The following is a 20,640-nucleotide window of genomic DNA, read 5'->3' as shown; positions in this document are numbered from 1 at the left end:
ACAATAATCATAAAGGAAGGAGCCCCGACGAGCCTCGGCCTCTTTATTTGCGGCAAATGTGTTAAAAATGAGGCTTCTGTGATATAGCGACTCCGGAAGCAGCCGCTGTTAAATGCAACAATAATTCCCCAGAAGGCTCAATAATATGCTTTAAAAAATGCCACAAAATCCCTGCCGCTAAAGAGAGCCATGGATCTAATCAAGCAACAAATCCTCATATAGGAATATGAATTATAAGCACAAAAACAGATTTCCTCTCCAATAAGGGCTCCAATGCCATTTCAACATAAAAGTCTCTGTCTGATTTAAGCCTTTCTTGGAACATAATACACAAGAGTTCAACAAATATCAACTCTGTAGCTACACCTTAGTCTGGCGGCTCAATTAGTGACAGTCAAGAGGAGTCGTGTGGTCTGGCTTTAGGCACTGACTGCATTCATTTAGCCTAAGTGCCCCACTTATTTGAAGACTGTATTAATAATGAGTAACTTTATAGACAAACACCCCTTGGGGATTACAAGTATCTGTCTGTTCCTTCTTGGCTCGGCGTACCCATAGAGCTCCCATGTTTCTGCGGTGGGGAAGATTCTAACGAAGCCTCCTCGTCTCTCGTACTCTTCCTTTATCCTCCTCAGCACTTTGATCTATATTAGTGGAAGAAAACAAAGGACGTGTACTGAATTAGACACAGTTTTAATGAGTTACTGTACGTTCAGGTTCCCGTAATATCTTTAAAGGGACAGTTTGGGTGTATTGAAGAGGGGTTTATGAGGTACTTATCCAAAGTCAGTGTTTAAACAGGAAATCAAACAGGATTTACCACATGGAAGCCAGCAGGAAAACGTATTTTAGCCACCGAAAAGAAAGGCCCACCTAAAAAAAAACAATATCAGTTTAAGTGTACGCTATATTTAGAATATTTTCCCTACTTTATCTTGCCACGAGACAGCTATACAGTCTATATTTCCGACGGGGAACAGATGCCTTTATCTATGCTCTCACCAAAACAACCAGACTCCATTGAAAAAAACTGTAATTTTACCTTGCAGAACACAGGGGTTGCTGGTCTACCGCTGCCTCGATTGGTTAGTTTGTTTGTGCTGTTGTGTGACTTTGGTGAATCCGAACTAACCAAAGTCACACATTAACACAAACAAACAAATCGCAGCAGCGGTAGACCAGCAGCCTCCGTGTTCTGTGAGGTCAAATTACAGTTTTTTCAATGGAGTGTGGTGACTTCGGCGAGAGCATAGATGGACACAACGGCTTCAGTTCCACGTCGGAAAGGGCGGACTGACATCAAGCTAAAGTTAAAATATTCTAAATATAGCGTACACTTAAACTGATATTGACTTTTTTAGGTGGGCCTTTCTTTTAGGCGGCTAAAATACATTTTGCTGCCGGCCCCGTCCACAGCAGTACAATGCTTTGCTTTCATCCTGTCTGCTTCTCCAAACTGGGGGCGTGCCGACCGTCATCTACTGTAGGTAATTCACTGACTATGGATAAGTACCTCATACAACCCCACTTAAAAACACCTGGACTATCCCTTTAATTTAACAAAGTCACACACATCATGTCAAACACTACCACTGTAAAGGCCTTACCTCCTCAGCAGTCAAGGTCAGAGTGCTGACTCCCTGGCCTTGTTTAGGTCCTAGTTTTTCTTTCGACCCCTCTGTTTCTGAGTTACTGGCTGATGCGGGCCTCTGTCGCTACAGGGGAGAAGACAAAATCACTATAAACTAATGCCCACCATGTACTGTCAGTCATCTTTCCAACGATGGGTCTTACTTGTCTGTCTGTTCATGGTAACAGTATGTCTATTGTATGTTTACTTTTTCTCAAACTGAGCTGCCTATGGATGCTAAATGAATTGTATCGTATCGTATCGTATCGTATAAATATCTGCCAATATTAAATAAATGAGTTCTGCTCAAAGGTTGTAAGAATAGTTGCAATTCTTAGATTTTCGGTAAAGATGTCATCTGTTACCGACAACCTATTAATGTGAAACACAAAACTCATTTATAAATGGAAAAATGTGAAAACTACAGCTTGTGTAACAAAAAAATACCCTCTCTTCTTTCCTCCCTGTCACATAAATGAAGCATTTTTGTTATGCATTGGCATTCCTGGCTGCCTCCCTGCTGCATGCACTACCAGGCTGTGATTGACAGCTTTGGCATGCAGGTTGGAACTCGGGCCAGACAGAAGGGCACAACCCCACAGGATCACAAACAGAATTTGTCATCTAAATAGCAGGGGGATTACATTTAATTTGTCTGACGCGGCTGGGGGGATACAAAGGCAGCCAAAAAGTGACAAGGCCTAATCCCTCAAAAAAAGACTCATCTGTTGCCCCTAATCAGAGTAAAGGGAGAGGAGAGGTTCACTGAGGTTCTACAACAGCCTCTGTGGTTTTGATATGTAACTCTGTACAACAAAGTCTCTGAGTTTTGGATCAAATGGTGCATTGCGGCATTCAAAACAATTGCTTACTAAGGCCACTTTGCTAATGTAATGAGAATTCTATTAAATATAGCATTAGGAATCGATCTGTCTGCCTGTGTCTGTCACTATGAAAAACAGTAATGCCGCATAATCAAATAAGCCAAAAGCAGTGAGCAATTTCTTACCGGTAATGTAACAGGCATCAGGGAATTGCAAAGGAACAAGGCAAAAGAAGATTAATATGTCTGAGTCTGAAGAAAACTCACCATTCTGCTGTGCGCAGTGGCTGTCGCTGCAGAAAGAAGTTTCTAAAGAGGCAATGGACGAAGACAGTGAGTGGTGGGTGAGCATCAGCATTACCGTTTAACCTTGGTGAAGCCGCGGCGTGCACGCTCCATCAACACGCGACAATGAAACACTGTTACTGTATGTCTAAACAGGCCCTTTACACAATATAAGGTGGAGCAGAAATCTGTCTGATTAAGTAATCTCACTCCAGCAGATCCTGCGCCAAATCTGGGTGCAGTAGTCGAGCGGAGGGAGCCAAGTGCATTAGCTGTTGTGGCATCATTAAGCAACAAGACCCAGAGAGAGCATTAGTCACTTGATTAGAAATGATAAAACAATAAAGCCACAGAGTGTAGCACTTACATACTGATGTCACTCAAACAGTGTAATTACATTAGCAGTTGTTTTGCATTACAGTGAATTTTCCATGAGGGCAGAAGAAGAGCTCAATGGCAGTGGCAGGAATGTACTGTAAGCAACACGGAGACGAAGACAAGAATGGGAATGTTTCACAAGGAAGGGTGAATGAGTGCAACACTTGGCTCAGCTCTTTGCTGTGTGTGTGTGAGCATCCAGTACCTGTGTTTTTTGGGCTGCTGGGTGCTTGAGGCTGGGGTCCAGGGTGACTCGGTCAGAGCGTGGTTGTCTCGACAGGGGGTCCTGACACACAAAGCCTGCGGGGACACAGTGGAGCCATAAAGGGGGTATATCAATGACATCAGGTCTTAAAACATGTTACTCATTCTCATGATCTTCATATATTGCATCAGATCTTCAATGTTGGTGCAAGAAGACCAAAGTGGAGCGAGGGTCACGGAGGCCATAAATTACATGTAAATCAAAACAATATCTTCAACAATGTCGTGCTCGTTCAAAGACATTATATTTACTTTCAAAACTTTTTACTTGGAAAAGGAATACATGTTTTGATATGACCTTCCTTTAAAGGAATAGTTGTACATTCTGGAAAATAAACTTCCTTGCCGAGAGTTAGATGAGAGGATTGATATCACTGTCATATCTGTCCGTTAAATATAAAGCTAGCAGCTGGTTAGCGTAGCTTAGTTTAGCATAAAGACTAGAAACTGGAGGAAACAGGTAGCTCGGCTCTAAAGTTAACTAAATCTGCCTACCAGAAACTATAAAGTGCACCAATAAACACGCCATTCTTGTTTGTTTGATCCGTACAAATTAGATGTTTTATGGGAGGTTACTTGTCGGACTATTTATTCTCTCTGAGCGGTTGTCAGGCAACCAGCGGAGACTCTAGGATGTTACCGTACAGCTCGTATCCTGATAAAACTTGAACTTCGATTGTTATAAGAATAGATTAAACGTGTTACTTTGTGAGCTTTAGAGATGCTGGTAGGGGTATTTTGTTACTGTCGGACAGAGCCAGTCAAGCCGCTTGTTTCCAGCCTTTATGCTAAGCTAAGCTCGAGGATCTTGTACTCGTACCCCTTATAAAACCCCTTATAAAACTGATATTTATTAGTAACAACTTTCTCAATCGATATTTAATCGGGATTAATCGCATGATTGTTCATGATTAATCGCACATTTTGTATCTGTTCAAAATGTACCTTAAATGGAGATTTGTCAAGTATTTAATACTCTTATCAACATAGGAGTGGGCAAATATGCTGCTTTATGCAAATGTATGTATAAATTTATTATTTTATTATTAACAAATATTGTCCGGAAACCCTCACAGGTACTGCATTTAGCATAAAAAATGTGCTCAAATCATAACATGATAAACTGCAGCCCAACAGGCAACAACAGCTGTCAGTGTGTCAGTGTGCTGACTTGACTATGACTTTCCCCAAACTGCATGTGATTATCATAAAGTGGGCATGTCTGTAATGGGGAGACTCGTGGGTACCCATAGAACCCATTTTCATTCACATATCTTGAGGTCAGAGGTCAAGGGACCCCTTTGAAAATGGCCATGACTGTTTTTCCCTTGCCAAAATTTAGGCCCAAGTTTGGAGCGTTATTTAACCTCCTTGACGTCAAGCTACTATGGCATGGTTGGTACCAATGGATTTTGTAGTTTCATATGATGCCAGTATCTTCACTTTAGCTTTAAAACTTAGACCGCTTAACAAAAAACTATTAAACTATTAAACTATTCCTTTAATTTTTCAGGGAAAGAAGATATGCTTTCTTATTGTGACTCTACTTTGGATTTAGCTCCACACATTTACATTCTAGTGGTAGTTGATAGGGATGGGGAAAAATGTTTGTAATTCACATTTCCCACTAAGATGTTCCCACCCAGTCAATCAGATTTAAATCTATGATCTTCTGTTTATTAATTCCCACACTCCCTCAAGGCCAACCAGTGGTAAGAGTGAAATGTAAAAAAGAATATGTTTATGTTGCATCTTGCCGTTACACTTGAAGTGAATTACGTCTATTGACAGCTTGGAGCCTGAGGCTACTACCTCATCCAAGCCGTCAGGTAAGAATCAGAGGCCCCCGCCACGCTCTTGCCTAAACACAGCAATTATTACAAACACGGGCGACACGGAGCTGACAGCTTCACACAGGCGGAAAATGAATGCTAATGGAATGCTGTCATTATTTACAGGTCTGGGATGCGGCCCAAGTGTTATCAGCCAACAGCGACTTAGTTTGTTTGGTACATAATAGATGTGCTATGTTTTACATGCCACTGCTCATTTTCCCCAGACCCGCAGTAACGTCTCCGTCCAAAGATAACTGGCAATTTATGATTCTACTCTTTCATTTAATGAGCCAGAGGGAGGGCTTCAAGCCACAGCATGGCCTAGGCTAAGACACGCACACATAATGTGCACTCACACACACACACACACAATAGCCATTCCTTTAATATCATTAGGCTGAGACCACAGACAGACTTAATGGTTCAGTGCCAGTTTAGATGGATGCCTGCTAATCAGTGGGCTCCATGTATCCTGTGAATGGTAATAAGGATAAATCAGAGGATTAAGTGAAGCTGAGTAATCAAGAGATGTGAAAGTTGGGTTAATATTTGTCTCTTTTTTTGCTACATGTGCACTTTTAACTCTCATCTACAGAGATATAGACAAGCTGTCAAGGTATGATATTCTCCTCAGTTTAAAGTTACACATCACAAAATACTACAATAAGCTTTTCATCTGCATGAGAATTCAATAATTAAGATGGGAGGAGACGTAACAGAGACCCATCTCATTCCCTGCTACAAACACTGTTGTATAAACAGTGTTTATCTCTGCCTTGGGCCAGGCATTTTTTGTATCTTAATGCGCAAGATTGCTTTAGTTTGACATGTCGGATCCAGTTTCTCCAGAAAGCTTAATGACTGCAAAACAACTAAGGCCTCTGTTGACAATTTTGTCCGTGAGTCATTTGATGTTAATTAATGAAGTCTGCGGTTTATTCTCTCTCAACACTGGAGCTCCTATTATGAAGCCATACAGCTATTTTAGGCAATTTGCACAAACAGACCAAGTGGAATGAAAAGAATCATTAAGCCTTAAACAATAGACGACTGTCTCCACCTGGTTAAAACCTGCCGGTTACAAGTAAGGACAGCTAGCATCTACGCCTTTTGAGTGAGGTTAGTGAAGAAAACACAGCATAATTGCAGCACATTTCATTTTAAAGTAGCTTCTCCAAATTAACACAATTATATAATTTAGCAATGAATAATCTCTGATTGTACCTCAAGCAAAATATTATATATTTTTACCTATTATGTATTTTTTTCCATTCATATCTAAAGTAATCGAGATGTTCTTAGATACATAATGGTAAAATTGATTATTAATTAAAGCTTTAAGTATCTAAGAACATCTTAGTCAGTGTAAATGTGTTTGCTCTGAATATGACTGACCCTACAGTATGTTGCTAAAAAATATTGACTCCTGAAATCCAGATGTTTCATCTTAATTTTGATTTTTTTTGTTGGTGGATTATTTCAAAATGTATGCATTCTTAGTAATACAAATCTGTAATTGTAATATTTAATTTAATTTAATTCAATTTAATGGTTTCAGCATGTACTCACCAACAAGCGAAAACATGTCTGCAATCATGCTGGCCTTTATCTTCAGATCCAAGGGCGCATCACTGTTAGTACATAAGTGGGAAACAAAGAAACAAATAAGAAAATGACAGCACATACACATACACAGAGTAGAGGAAATGAGTCAACTGTAAGAAGATACAGATCTGTTGCGTGACCTTGACTAAACTGCTAAACTGACTCAATGTGGCATTTTATTAACATCCTTTTCTTTTGGGTTGCATATTCAAAGAAAAGCCTCGTTTGAGCTGGTAGGGTAAAAGAAACAGTTTCAGTAAGAGGTTCTCCTGAAACGACTAAATAAAGAATCAAATGATTAAGACGGTGTCACTCACCAGGCCAGGGAGGGAGAAAGGTTCACCTCTAACAACCAGGGTTTGAGGTTGGAGTCAATGAGCACGTCAAAACCGTACAGTTCTACAGGGGGAAACACAAGATGAATCAAACGGTTTTCACCACAGACCGGGAAGTAAATCTACTCACTGAAAATAAAGAATGAAGGCTATCAAAGTCACTAGAGTTTTATCATAGCCCCATTATGTGGCATTTGGCAACATGGCCTGCGCCTTTCTGCTACTGATTACACGCATGTTATATCCCCAATCACTCAAGAGAGAAACATTCACCAAAGCCTGCTACTGAGGGATTGGCTCAATTACATTAACTAAGTACATACACATTTCATCTGTCATGAAGCTGCTTACGTAAGACGGTAGATCAAAAACACACTGTGGCTGTGAATATTTTCATACATGCAGTCAGTCATTTTCTCATGACTGGGGAGGTTAAGCAGTCTACATATTGTCACTACGTATTAACAAGAGGGATGACGCTTTAATGGGTACCAGAAAAAGCTTCACCCCCGTCAGAAAGTTAGTATCTTACCCAACTGGGGCAATAAAATATGAACTCCAGAAGTACAAAGCTGGAAATGTGACAGCATGTCCCAAGTATATTGTATATATTTCACTCCAATAATAGCTTAGCACTGAGTGACACAATAAAAGCCTTTTTACAAAGTGGTCAGGAAGTTCCCTGTGTAAAAAAATCATCCATTCTGTCCCAATTTTCCCTCTTGTTTCACTGACTGATATATATGGCTCACTGCGACAGAGTTGGCCTATGAAAGCCCTCACACTGCTCTGGGGAGTGTCACCCTGTAAGCCAACGACCCGCCGGCCCCAGCAGCAGCGTGCAGGCAAACCACAGTATTTTACAGGGATCGGGCAAAACCCAGTCATAGAGCCAGGGGAAAAATCCCAGTAATGGCACTTCAAAAGAATAGACTGTGTCAGGGGGGGTTGGAGGTTTCAAAGCTGCCAGAACCGGCATTGTTTGTTCTAGCATCTCAGGTCAGTGCCAGTGTTAAGCACGAGGCAAACAAAAGGCAGCGTGATGGCGAGGAATGGCTTTATATTGCACTTGGTTGAATAATGTTTTAGGCTGGGCGATTATAATTTAACAAGATGAGTTCAATTTATGTGGCTGTACTTATTACTTATTGTAGATATCTGCAAAACAAATCTGGCCATACAGATTGTCGAGGCAATGCCTAACAAATATCAAGTAGTTGACAATGCACAGAGTTGACACAAGATAAGTTCCCTCATCATGAGGAGTACTACAAAATGGGGGCATGGAGTTTGAAAGACTCGTGCATTTACCAGACAGTGAGACTCTAACGAAAGATGCTATCGAATTGCATTATAGGAAATTTAAGCTCCAGGGTTTTTCCAGACTGCTTCCACTTTGATCGCTCTTTTTTAATCTGTCTCTTGTGAGTCCCCCAACTTTATTGAAGTGTAATACTAAGTCGCTTGAGTACTCTTTTTAAGATTTCCTGAAAACATGAATTGTTTTTCTCTACTCGTCTTTTCATCATCTGCATCAAGACAAGTTGGAGAAAAATGCACACTAGGCTATATTACATGGGTCAGGAGGTCAACATATGGTAGCGTCCAAATTGGTGTAACTGCAAACTGTACTTTCATGATGGAACTGAACAAAGTTTGCCATACATCCCTGAGCCAAGAGCAGCAACCGAAGCTGCCACTGCCATCTTTAACTTCTTTAGCTTCTGAGGATGGACGTGGGGACCCCCACTGCTCAACAGTGAGCAGAGACACCGAGATTTCATTTTCCACTTGCCGGCTTATCCCATTCTAGCCGCTTCTGTATAAAAACGCACACATAAAACAGTATGCATTAGTCCTGGGGAACGCAGCACTGGAATAAATGGGTTTGAGCCTGTAGCGCCTCACCAGTGGCACCACAACAACAAGGGAAAATGGGGAGGCGTTACACCACCTCACCCAGCCCCCGACAAGCAGGCTCCATGTGCCGCTCATTTTCCCCCAATTAGGAGCAGACGCCGCTCCTGCCCCATGAGCCGCTCGCTGCTAGACACGTTTGTTCTATGGCTCGACCACGCTGTTAAACGTGCCCGCAGAGAGGCCACAACAAGCATCACAGACAAGGAGAGGAGAGGCAGCGAACATCCACATCACACCCATTAAAGAGGGAGGAGGAGGAGACAAAATGTGACAGAGTAAAGGGATGATGAAGAGCTTTTTTTGGGGTTTTATTATTGGATGGGCGCTGCTGGAAACTTCACCACAAGAGACAAAACGCCCTAAAACAATAATCTCTCCACCCTGGCCACGCAGCCGGTCGGCCCACAACAACAACAGCAACATTAAGTGTCTCCTTCATGTGTGTTTGCTTCATAGGCGAGGAGGACACTTGGATTACTCTTGCATCACTCTTAGAGAAATTATTGGCCCTGAATTGTTGTTGCAGGGAGCACAGCGGAGCCACAAATGAAAACAACAAATTAAAGTAACAGTTAACACTCTACAGCCTTATTATGATAGCAGGACTCAATCCATTAATCATTCTTTAAAAGATTTTGAATTATACAGCAGCCACACTGTCATCACGAGGCATACCAGCGCTGTGCTGCAGTGCAGTGTGGGAGTATCTGACAAATGTAAAACAGGGAGAGTGGTTCACAGACGGGGGATCCAACCACACTCAGCACTTAATGAGGGACGTTCAGTGGAACACAGGACCAGTAAGTGGAATGTTTTGTGTGTAATAAAATAGGCCTTTGGCTTGGCTAATCAGATCTTAGTCAAAACATCTCGTAATCAGCATCCCTCAGCAAAAAGCCTGTCCATTAATCACACGGCAGCGGTAAGGAGCTGCATGGGTGGCATTTTTTCCCCACAGACACACACACTCTCACACACTTCTTACCAATGTAAGACGAAAAATCTGTTGTTTTTATTTCTTCCCACATGAGACATTACGGAGCTATAAAAAGCTTTTGTTACAGTATGCCCATTTAGATACGGATGTGCAATTTGAGCAAAGGGAAGAAATCCCATTTGAAAACAATAAACATGGTATTAAAGCCATTAATAGACATTAAAATGGCAGGGAACAATTTGCAGTAAATTAAGATTATAATGTGCTTTATGATCTCGCATGGCTCCCTTCCAGACAAGCCAGGGGCCGTATAAAAACCTCTAAAACAATGGCTGCTTTTATCGGCACATTCGCGGTTATTTGCTGCCCTGCATTCTGATGCCTTTACCTGTTTACAATTACAGGCAGCTGCCGAGGCCCGGGATGAACGCTGGGTGTACTGTAGGTTGCAGGAGGAGTGGGAGAGTAGTAAGAATAAGTGCAACAGGGAGCTGAAGCTGACAAGGGCTGACTGACTCCTTGGTGGTTTGGGTGGGTTTTATTTAAGAGCCCACAAAGATACTAGACTGGACTCCCTGAAGCTTAGTCAGACCTGTGTGTTTGTAAAACCCATACTTTACGCTGGTTCCTGCATGTCTCTGTATTCATACCGTCCATACATACTCACGCACGCAACATGACCACACTGGGAGAAACAGATCAACGGAGAGAGGACGAGGGTGGTCCTCTGGAACCGTCAATGTCTGTCTCTGGAAACTTAATCCCGTAGACAGACTATGAATGCTGTAATTAACTTGCTTGGGGCCATCTGAAGACAACAAAAGTACACTAAATTCAATAGTAAACTGATACGGCTGAAGTAGGGTAGCTTGCATGTTCACAGCAGACCACAGTGTATTATATATCTTAGGAGAAGGTGTACAACCTAATTGCTTTTGTGCCACACAATGACACTGCTGCAGTATCTATGTCTATACAGGTCTCTATAGGCTTACATATAAGATTTCAACATTGTTGCACGCGGATGGTAACACCCTCAAACACCCGTAAAGCTAAAAGTTATTATGTTGTTCTTTGTTCCTTTCATTTCAAATCCAATGTGGACTGAGTAGAGTCAAAACAAACCAACAGTTGCTGCCTCCAGAGCTCCCAATGTGCGACTCAAAAGATGGCCCCAGACCAGTGTCGTGTCATCGGTAGGCTTGAGTGTTTCCTTCCATATTCTCACACTTTCCTTCAACATTTTTAGATTCATACTCTATATTTCCTATCCTATACTATACAGAAGAAATATCAGATGATGTTGTTGATGCAGGAGCAGAGTTCTATTTGTAGTGTGGTGCAATGCAGTACGTACATTTACGTGTTATCACTGAGCATTCCATAAAGCATTTTTGTGATAGAGTGCTGCAGAGAAGACGTATTTTTGTAGGCCAACCTGAATTGGGTTTTAGATTACTGCATAAAATAAGCTCTGTGGCGAACAAACGTTTATGATACTTTAACGTTCTGTTCCGTAACATAATCTACACAAATAAACATCACTTTTATTAATTGTAAATGCAATCATCAGAAATAAAAAGCTAACGTTAGGCTATAAATGAACTACACCACGGTTGCATGTCTTTACGTCACCACCACTACGCTTAAGGCGGACTGGTGTTCGGTGGGATGACGTTTAGTAGTCTCATTTAGCCACTTTTAAGACAATTAAAAGCTTCATTATTCACAAGTGAGATATTTACTGACTGTATTTACTGATTTTAGAACAAAACGCTAAAATCTCTTCTTCATCTCTCGGTATCTAGCGGTGAGGTTGCAGATTGCAGCCAACTGGAGCCTCTCTTATGTGCCAAGTGTGTAAAAGACGTACGGTGGCCGACGCGAAAGCGTGAATGGCCCTCTCTAGAGCCAGTTGTTGTAAGAGAGCCAGTGTGTGTGTACGTGGGAAGTGAGTGGTGAAGCAAGAGAGAGAGTGTCGCCGACGGCAGCGAGGAACGTTATCGACTCCGGCCCAAGCAGGAAAAGTTAACAGTGTTTGGTTTGTCCATTCTGGGATGTAGAAACATGGCAGACTCCGTGAAGAGGACCTGCTCCCTATGTAGATATGAAGGGCTCATTCTAAGGTAACGTAAATACAACAAGTCTTATTTCCAGGTGATTAAACACTAAAGAAAACATAGTTATTAATATTATATTCCATTTCTGCCAATAGATCCCCCAATTGTTACATACTGGTCCTTTAACTACAGACCTTATTTCAGGCATCTAACCAGAAGCCCATTAAAAAACACCTAATTTCTGTGTTTTAGGGACTCATTCCTGCAGTACTCTGTTGGGACATGGGGATGTCTGTATAAACAAATATTCCAGGCTAACCTGAATGAGTGAATGAATGAGAATAAGAGCAAACTTGTTTTTCTATCGCACCAAAGATATGTGTCATCTGGTTGTTCATTCATCACGTGTGTATGAGAGCCAGGTTGAGGCTCGGTAAGCCACATTTCCCTGTAAATACCTGCATGGTCAACATTCACACCCTGGGCTAATGTGTTTTTCCACCCTAGCAGTTATGCTCAGGGTGCAGATAGCATCTTTATGCAGGCGACCGTCTGATGGTGTGAGTCCACGCTGCTAGCGCCCAAACAACCACCAATCAGGGGGGCTATTATGTCTACAGAAGCCTGTCACAACTTCAAAATCCCTTTATTTTTTCTAACATCTGAGAGGTGAAAGAGAGTGTGAGCAGGAGAGGGAGAATCATAAACAAACAGAAACAGCGAGAGAAGAGGAAAAAGAGACAGCGGTGTCGAGGGAGGCTTGGCCAACGCGCTCGCTTTCAAACCCCAAAATCTCAGAGAGACTGCCAGACAGAGAGAGAGAGCGCAGACAATTAGTGCCAACACCAACACGGGTAATGGCTCCGAAATGGAGTTCACACGAGCCCAATGCTAGGCAGGAGCAGCCAAGAAAACAGTCAGCCTAAATCAGGCAGACCTGAATGGCAACAGAGGAGGAGGAAGCAAATTCCTGCTTCAGTCAATAGGCCCTCCACGACCCGGCAGCCAGTCAGAGGGCAGCAGCAGGCAGGAAGGCTCCACACTGAGGAGCGACTGTCTGCAGCCTCAGCTCGGCTCAGTGGAGAAATAGTATAGAGGAACTGCTGGACAATGAATATGAAACTGAAAGGAAATGTGAGGGGTGGGGTTGAGTGTGTGACTAAGTATTTGTGAGTGTATCTGCAGTGTGGGCATAAAAGGGAATTTCATCTAAAAGAAATTCTTGCGAAGCTGCAATTCTTAAAGGGATAGTTCGGGTGTTTTGAAGTGGGGTTGTATGAGGTACTTATCCTTAGTCAGTGTATTACCTACAGTAGATGACGGTCGGCACGCAACCACCAGTTTGGTGAAGCAGACTGGAGTTACCGCACAGAACCAAAGCAATGTACTGCTGTAGACGGGGCTGACAGCAAAACCACAATTTTTAGCTGCCTAAAAGAAAGGCCCACCTAAAAAAGTCAACATCAGTTTGAGTGTGCGCTATTTTTAGAATATTTACACCACTTTACCTTGCAGTCAGACAGCTATACAGTCTATGTTTCCAATGGGGAACTGAAGCCGTTATATATGCTCTCGCCAAAGCAACCAGACTCCATTGAAAAAAACTGTAATTTTACATCGCAGAAGACGGGAGTTGCTGGTTCACTGCTGCCTCGATCGGTTAGTTTGATTGGGTCATTGTGTGACTTTGGCAAGTTCGGACTCGCCAAAGTTGCACAATAACACAAACAACCTAATCGTTCGAGGCACAATAGACCAGAATCCCCATGTTCTGCAAGGTAAAATTACTGTTTCTTTCAATAAAGTCTGGTGGCTATGGCGAGAGCAGAGATGGATACAACGGCTTCAGTTCCCCGTTGGCAAGGTAAAGTTGCGAAAATAAACTGATATAGATTGTTTTAGGTGGGACTTTCTTTTAGGCGGCTAAAATACGTTTTGCTGCCGGCCCCTTCCACAGCAGTACAATGCTTTGCTTTCATCCTGTCTGCTTCTCCAAGCTGACTATGGATAATTACCTCATACAACCCCACTTCAAAACACCTTTCCCTGGCAGCTTGTTTCACATGACGTCTTTCACCTTCAAACGAGCCACTGATCAGTGCAGGTTTGATGGACTTGTTTGATTTACTTACTGATGGTTAAAAACATTTTAAGAAGAATATGAAATGACTACCGAAGCAGTTTGTCTTGTGGGGAACAAACATCTTGCAGGCGGTGGCTATCTGTAGTTCGGCACTCAGCACAGCTTTGATGATGACGTCCTCCACCTGTCTCATCAGCACTGGAATAGACAACATTAAGAGATGATATACTGTAGCACTCAAGAATTTTTATGTTTTGGTTAATTGATAGACACTTTTTGTTAGATTCTGAAGGAAAAAAAACAAGCAAGAGTTCAGAATTGGCAAACTGAGTCCATTTTACTCCATTATATTTGACATTAAAACAAAAGAAAAGGATGAGAAAGGGAAGAAAACAAAGGTTTGACTCACATGTGGTGTCCTTCCCCTCCTGCTTCAAATACCTCAACACTGCACTCATACTCCACTTGTTCCCATAATCCTCAACTTCAGGGTCATCGCAACTGAAAGGAAAGAGATGCGCACTTCAAACGCTGAAGTTCTAACAAACGGATGAGTCAATGAAGCTTCCCATAACAGCCCCGTGTTCACTGGTGAAAGTTACCTGACATAATCGCTGCTCTTTTTGTTCACGCTGTAGTTGGTGAGATGCATGAACGTGTTCTTAATGTTCTTTGAAGTCCGGTCATACTTGACTGTGGCAAATCTGCGGGCAGACGGCGTTTTATTTGTGCAAGGAAGAAAAGAATCCAACACTTTTAATACATATTTATCTGCCATAGTGTCCATATGGCTGACACTTGACTGAATGATGGGGGCACAATGGAGGGAGATTAGCCTCTGGCAGTGTTTGAGAGGAGTGGATGCCACATGTGCAATAATGAGAATTCCTTGGCACGCACTGTGTACCTGAATACCAACGCAACAGGAAGGAATGTCAAGAGATAAAAGTGGGATTCAGAATTTGGCCATGATTTATTGCCCACAGTTGATAATGGAGCCAGCAAACAAGAGGGCGGTGGCACTCTGCTTCCAGCACGTACCTCTATCAGACCAAAGCCTTCTATAAATCATCTACCCTCTCCTGACCTACCTGTGCCTGACTGGCAATAGCCTCTTCTTGGATTAATAAATGATTCTTGCTCTAAATAAGAACATCAAATAAATATAGCGCAATTACACAAAGTTATCATTAGATATGATCTTTGAACAATGACACAATCAGCAACATTTCATGAGCACATCCTACAAGTGGAACAATAGAGCGCTTTGTTTTAAAGTCAGCACCACAGCGCAGCTACACAGCGCAGCTACACAGCAGCAGGTCTGAGAGGTTAAGGCTGCCCTCTTCTGGGCGCTGACGGAGCACCAGTGGATGGGCCTCAAGTGCATGAACCAGGCAGTGTCTACACCACTACTCACTATTCAAACAGGTGAATGCTTTTCTCAGTACTGAATTTACTTTATTAAAACTCCTCACATTCAGGGCGTTTATATGTTTGGGGCGTGAGACCCTCTTGTTTTTGTGCTGATTTATTATTATTTTTCTACAGAAATGTTTGTACAAATTCCCGTGAGATGGTTCATCGTAGACAAATGAAATTTCCACAGAGGATTGGAAGTTGTTGATGTTGTTGTGCACTTGCTGCTCAACAAATATAACCCCGATCGGTGCTTGATGGGGGCACTATAATTTAAAGATCAGAATTTAGAAATTTTAAAAGTCATAACTTCTATGCTATAAGTCCGATATACACGAAACTTGGTGCAGACATCCATCTCTGTTCACTCTACAAAAAAGCCGTTCGACCACTAAAGTCCCCCTGACTAGGTTTTCCGACATTTTGAATATTTTATATATCTCCTCCTAAACCATGACTCCAATTTGTACCAACTTTTCTGTGCATCATTATTGGACTAAGCTTATCAAAAATAATCAAAAACGTGTTGATATCTCATTGCGTTTTGAAGATATTGACGAATGATCTTTAGCATATCAATAGGCTTAACTCCACAACCGTGGGGCCAATCATCTCGGAACTTGCAGGATATGTCCACGTAAGTACCTGAAACCAGCCCTGTCTCCTAAAAGCTACGTTCCCATACAACTAAATTGCATTCCCAATTACATATGGAAGAAAACATATTTTGTTGCGGATTACGTTTGTCTTTTACATTTCAAAATACCTTTGTAAGTCTGCGGATGGCCACAGGGAGTGACATAGTACAACAAGCGACGCGCAGAGCAGGTGACGTAGTATGTCGAGCAACCGTGAATGAAAATACGTTGAATTAAAATGTTATTGAATAATCACGATATAACAACATGATGTTTTTTTACTAAGCCTAAACCAGTAGTTTTGTTGCCTAAACCTAACTAAGTAGTTTTGTTGCATTTTGGTTATGTTTTGTTTCAATGTCGTAGTCATTTTAAGCCAAACCATGATGTTTTTTTACCAAGCCTAACCCAAGTTTTTGTTTTGTTTCCATATACAACATTAATCTCATGTTTAAAACTGTTTAAAACTGCCATCGTTATCCAGGAGAAAATATGTTTCCCTCCAAACGTATTTTGGTTATGCAGTTTAGTTGTATGGGAACGTAATTTTGAGGGAGACAGGGTTGCTGAAACATAACCTGAAAGTATTATTCAAATCGACCACTAGCGGGCGCTACAAATGCAACAGATTTGGTCGGAAATGAATGAGCGTCTGTCCGTTTGTCGAAAAACCTGTTAGTTTTCTTTAATGTAGGTGTCAGAAAGTGCCAAAGGTTTAAACCCCTCGCAGCTTTCAACTTTTTCAACAGTTTGTGTTGGCTTGAACCCCGGAATTGCTGCTTGCGGCTATATTTTATATCATATTTTGTCAGAGGTCAAACCAAGGAAACAAACATAAACCATTATAAAGGCAACACCTTTAAAAGTTTGTAATGTATTTGTTGTTAAATGTCAATTGTGCTGTAATATTTCTATTACCATAGTGTCAGGTAATCACTATCCCAACCATGTCACAAACACCCCACACACAGCTCACCTAGCCAGCCCCTCCTCATACACATAGATGAGGACTGGATCGTACGATGTTACCACCACGTACATCCGTACATCAAACTTGAATTCTGTAAAAAAAAAAAAAAAAAATTGTAGTAATTCACACAGATTATTCAGAATGCCAGAACAATCCTTACAAATTGAGATGCGGCTGTAGAACTCACCATCTATCAGTAGCGGGTCATTAATGTAGCGAGACACCAAGATGTTCTCATCCATGGAAATCTGATTTGGCTGCAGATGATAAACAGAAACAAATAAAAGACAATATAATTAACACAATGAGGAAGATGAAGGCTTTAAATTATAATCATTTTAACATTAGTTTCACCTTGCTGTGGTTGGTATGGAGGGAAAATGTCCTCAATTGACCTACATAACAACTGATATTGTAGATTATTTACTACAGTGATGAAGTTAGATGGCAATTTTAACCTAGTTTTCATACTGTATATTCATTCACACACAACAGCATTAAACACTGAATTCCACATAGATGATGTGACACTGCTGTTAACCATTAACATCAAAGAATCCTCAAGAAAAGCTGGAGACTGCAACGACACTGGCCGTAGCGGGTCAACATTCAATAACAGCCTATAAAAACACAATCTGGTGGTGGGAGATGGGTCATTTATGAGGTTGAAATGTGTTGCAGGTGGCGAAGTCGAGAAGAGATGGGACGGAGGGGGGTGGGGGAGGCGGGGTAACCTCAGCGCTGGCTACAGTTCAGAGAAAACCTGAACCAAAAAAATGAGCGTATTTCTTTCCCCTCTCCAAATATCGCTCTGACATTCTTTCCACTGTTTCATAAAAATGCCTGAGAAGAAGAAGGATCGTGCATATGTTTTCCAAGAGTGAGAACCGTGTTGAGCTCCTCCAAAAGCCGGGGCCTTGGAAGAGTGTGATTTACTCCACAAAGCTTATTAATGTCTGAAACACTGGTTGATACTTATTTCAAAGGCAGCTGTATCTGCACACCCCTCCACACACACAAATAACATCTGGACAGCTGACTGCTTCAGTTCACACGGTATTTTTTTTAAGTCAGCATGCTTACAGTTAACTCCCACTAGGTTTGTCATTAATATGAATCTGTGTTGAAATTTTCACACACAATATTTGGTTAGCTTCGCTTAAAGATGAGTTGTTTCCCTCTGTTTCCGGTCTCTGTGCTAACCTGAGCTAACCATCTGCTGGCTGTAGCTTCAAAGTTATCCCACAGACATGTGAGTGGCATCAATCTTCTCACCTCACTCTCAGCAAGAAAGCAAATTTCCCCAGATGTCAAACTATTCCTTTAACACACTGCTTTACTCACACACACATCTCACATGCAAAATACTGGCAGAACTTGGTTTAAAGCTCCGCTACTGTATCATCGTCCTCTGAGTTTGTTTTCAAATTCTGCCCCGTGTGCACGTGAGAGAATGTGTTGTTCCAGTCCCTCACGTTCACCGCAGTTTTACACACTCTTTAAGACAAAAACACACATTTTTAAGTGATTTCCCTATTCCTTATCCAATTTCCCTATCTAAACAAATACATGTCGGTCAATTCACTCCAGCCTCAAACACACAGGTTTATTTTGGGTCACTGCATTAGTCTGTAATAGAGATACTGTTTCCCAACCTGACCCCTAGATTCAAGAGATAAGATTAATGGGATAAGAAAGAAAAGAAAAAACATATTGCGGTTACACAAAACAAAGTATGATCTTGAGGGTTCATTCTTGACCTTGGATATAGAAACGTTTCACAAGAAAAAAAGAAAAAACTTGAGAGAGCTCAGGAATAAAGTAAACAACATTTATTTTGATTAGAATGTCACAAGGTCCATTTTTGCAGAGCTTTCAGCTCCGGAAAGAAAATGTATTCAGTTATTATTTATCATTAAAGTCAATTCTGAAGCAAAAATGCCAAGCATTCTCTGAATCCAGCTTCTCAAATGTGATGATTTGCTGCTTTCCCCTGTTTCACATTATAGTAAACTGAATATCTTTGAGTTTTTAGACTGTTGCTCTCACAAAAACAAAACAAAAAGATGTAATCTTGGGCTCTGGAGAATGATGATGTTTATTTTTTACTATATTCTGATGTTTTATTGACCAAACAACAATTACTTAAGAAAATAAGGGCCAGATTAATTGATAATTGATTAATTGGTCGCGCTGGAGCCGATCCCAGCTGACATTGGGCGAAGGCGGGGTCCACCCTGGACAGGTCGCCAGACTATCACAAGGCTGACACGTAGAGACAGATAACCATTCACGCTCTCATTCACACCTACGGGCAATTTAGAGTCAACAATTAACATAACCTACATGTCTTTGGACTGTGGGAGGAAACCAGAGAACCCAAAGAAAAACCACAGTAACACGGGGAGAACATGCAAACTCCACACAGAGGGGCCCCAAGCAGGATTCGAACCTGCGACCCTCTTGCTGTGAGGCGACAGTGCTAACCACTGCACCCCTACTTTCATCTTGCGGTTTCTAAAAGTCCTTTAAATCAAACAAACCGAGAAGAAGAAAAAAAATAATCTTTGAACACAGTCACAATCCAAAACGGTTGAAAACGGCTGTATGAGAGGATGATAATAACTCCTCAAAATCACTCACATTGCTGACCAAGTAGATGCCTCGCCCTCTTGAAGATGCTACTGGTTTAATAATCCATGGGCCCTTGTCCTTGACAAAACAATCTGAGTTTGAGATAGGAGAGACGAGAAGGGATTCAAACAGAAAGCCAAATGTATATTGTGTTTAGAATGGGCACTGCTTGTAAACACATCATAAAGAGACAAACAGGATCAGCTGAGAGGTGTCTTACTGCAGAACTCCTGGTACTCAGAGGGGAGCACGAAGGTCTGAGGAACGATGTGGAAGTTTTTGAAGCCGTGCGTCTGCTGCATTCGCTGGATGTTTTTATACAGTCGGTCTTTGCGCGTCAATTCATACGACCTGCAAGTGAGCAGAACCTCCAGTTTTAAAATGCTACACAGCTCCGACACTGACAGAACAAAAATATACGCATGCATAACGGCAATAGATCGCCCTCTGCCTGACAGTGTGATTCATTTCGTGTTTCAGAGAGGCACCGGTCCAAACTAAATGCGCTTTGCAGTGGGAGCCAACAAACACATCGGCTGAACTGACGGGCTTAGAATGGCTCAGTCACTCTCTGGTGATATTTATAACACAGAAAACAGTGGCAACACACTTATGAGCCCTCTATTATACCTGGGGAAGTGGTTGACCTTCTGGAAGTCCTGAAGGCTGCGTAGTATGTAAGGCTTGAGGTGAGATCCCGTCCACATGAGGTTAAAGTCGTTGCTGTTTGGGTGGACCTGAAAAACACACAGAATGATTGACTTCACTGGATCAAGTCATTTAGATTCAGTGCACACAAAGCAAATGACATCTGCAAAGGGATC

The 20,640-nt window shown here is 41.8% G+C and overlaps 1 protein-coding gene across 10 annotated transcripts in view; it reads right to left on the bottom strand.

Moving 5' to 3' along the window:
* ttll5 (tubulin tyrosine ligase-like family, member 5) overlaps positions 1-20,640 on the bottom strand; it is a 55,698-nt gene that overhangs the window by 29,340 nt on the left and 5,718 nt on the right. For 8 of the 10 annotated variants that reach the window (XM_074661574.1, XM_074661582.1, XM_074661584.1 and 5 more), the window contains exons 5-18: positions 20,447-20,553; positions 20,037-20,167; positions 19,826-19,908; positions 17,370-17,439; positions 17,189-17,273; positions 14,758-14,859; positions 14,565-14,656; positions 14,246-14,353; positions 7,138-7,219; positions 6,785-6,846; positions 3,322-3,416; positions 2,721-2,762; positions 1,608-1,715; positions 553-644 (exon numbers count right to left, since the gene is read on the bottom strand). In XM_074661574.1, the coding sequence (XP_074517675.1) occupies positions 553-644; positions 1,608-1,715; positions 2,721-2,762; positions 3,322-3,416; positions 6,785-6,846; positions 7,138-7,219; positions 14,246-14,353; positions 14,565-14,656; positions 14,758-14,859; positions 17,189-17,273; positions 17,370-17,439; positions 19,826-19,908; positions 20,037-20,167; positions 20,447-20,553 (1,259 nt within the window). The remainder of the gene's footprint in view (positions 1-552; positions 645-1,607; positions 1,716-2,720; positions 2,763-3,321; positions 3,417-6,784; positions 6,847-7,137; positions 7,220-14,245; positions 14,354-14,564; positions 14,657-14,757; positions 14,860-17,188; positions 17,274-17,369; positions 17,440-19,825; positions 19,909-20,036; positions 20,168-20,446; positions 20,554-20,640) is intronic. The other 2 variants (XM_074661577.1, XM_074661579.1) reach the window with 2 other exon arrangements.

This window comes from Sebastes fasciatus, chromosome 15 (assembly GCF_043250625.1).
Source record: "Sebastes fasciatus isolate fSebFas1 chromosome 15, fSebFas1.pri, whole genome shotgun sequence".
Lineage (NCBI taxonomy): Eukaryota > Metazoa > Chordata > Actinopteri > Perciformes > Sebastidae > Sebastes > Sebastes fasciatus.
The sequence above is the reverse complement of the archived record's forward strand: the minus strand, read 5'-3'. Positions and strand labels throughout refer to the sequence as shown.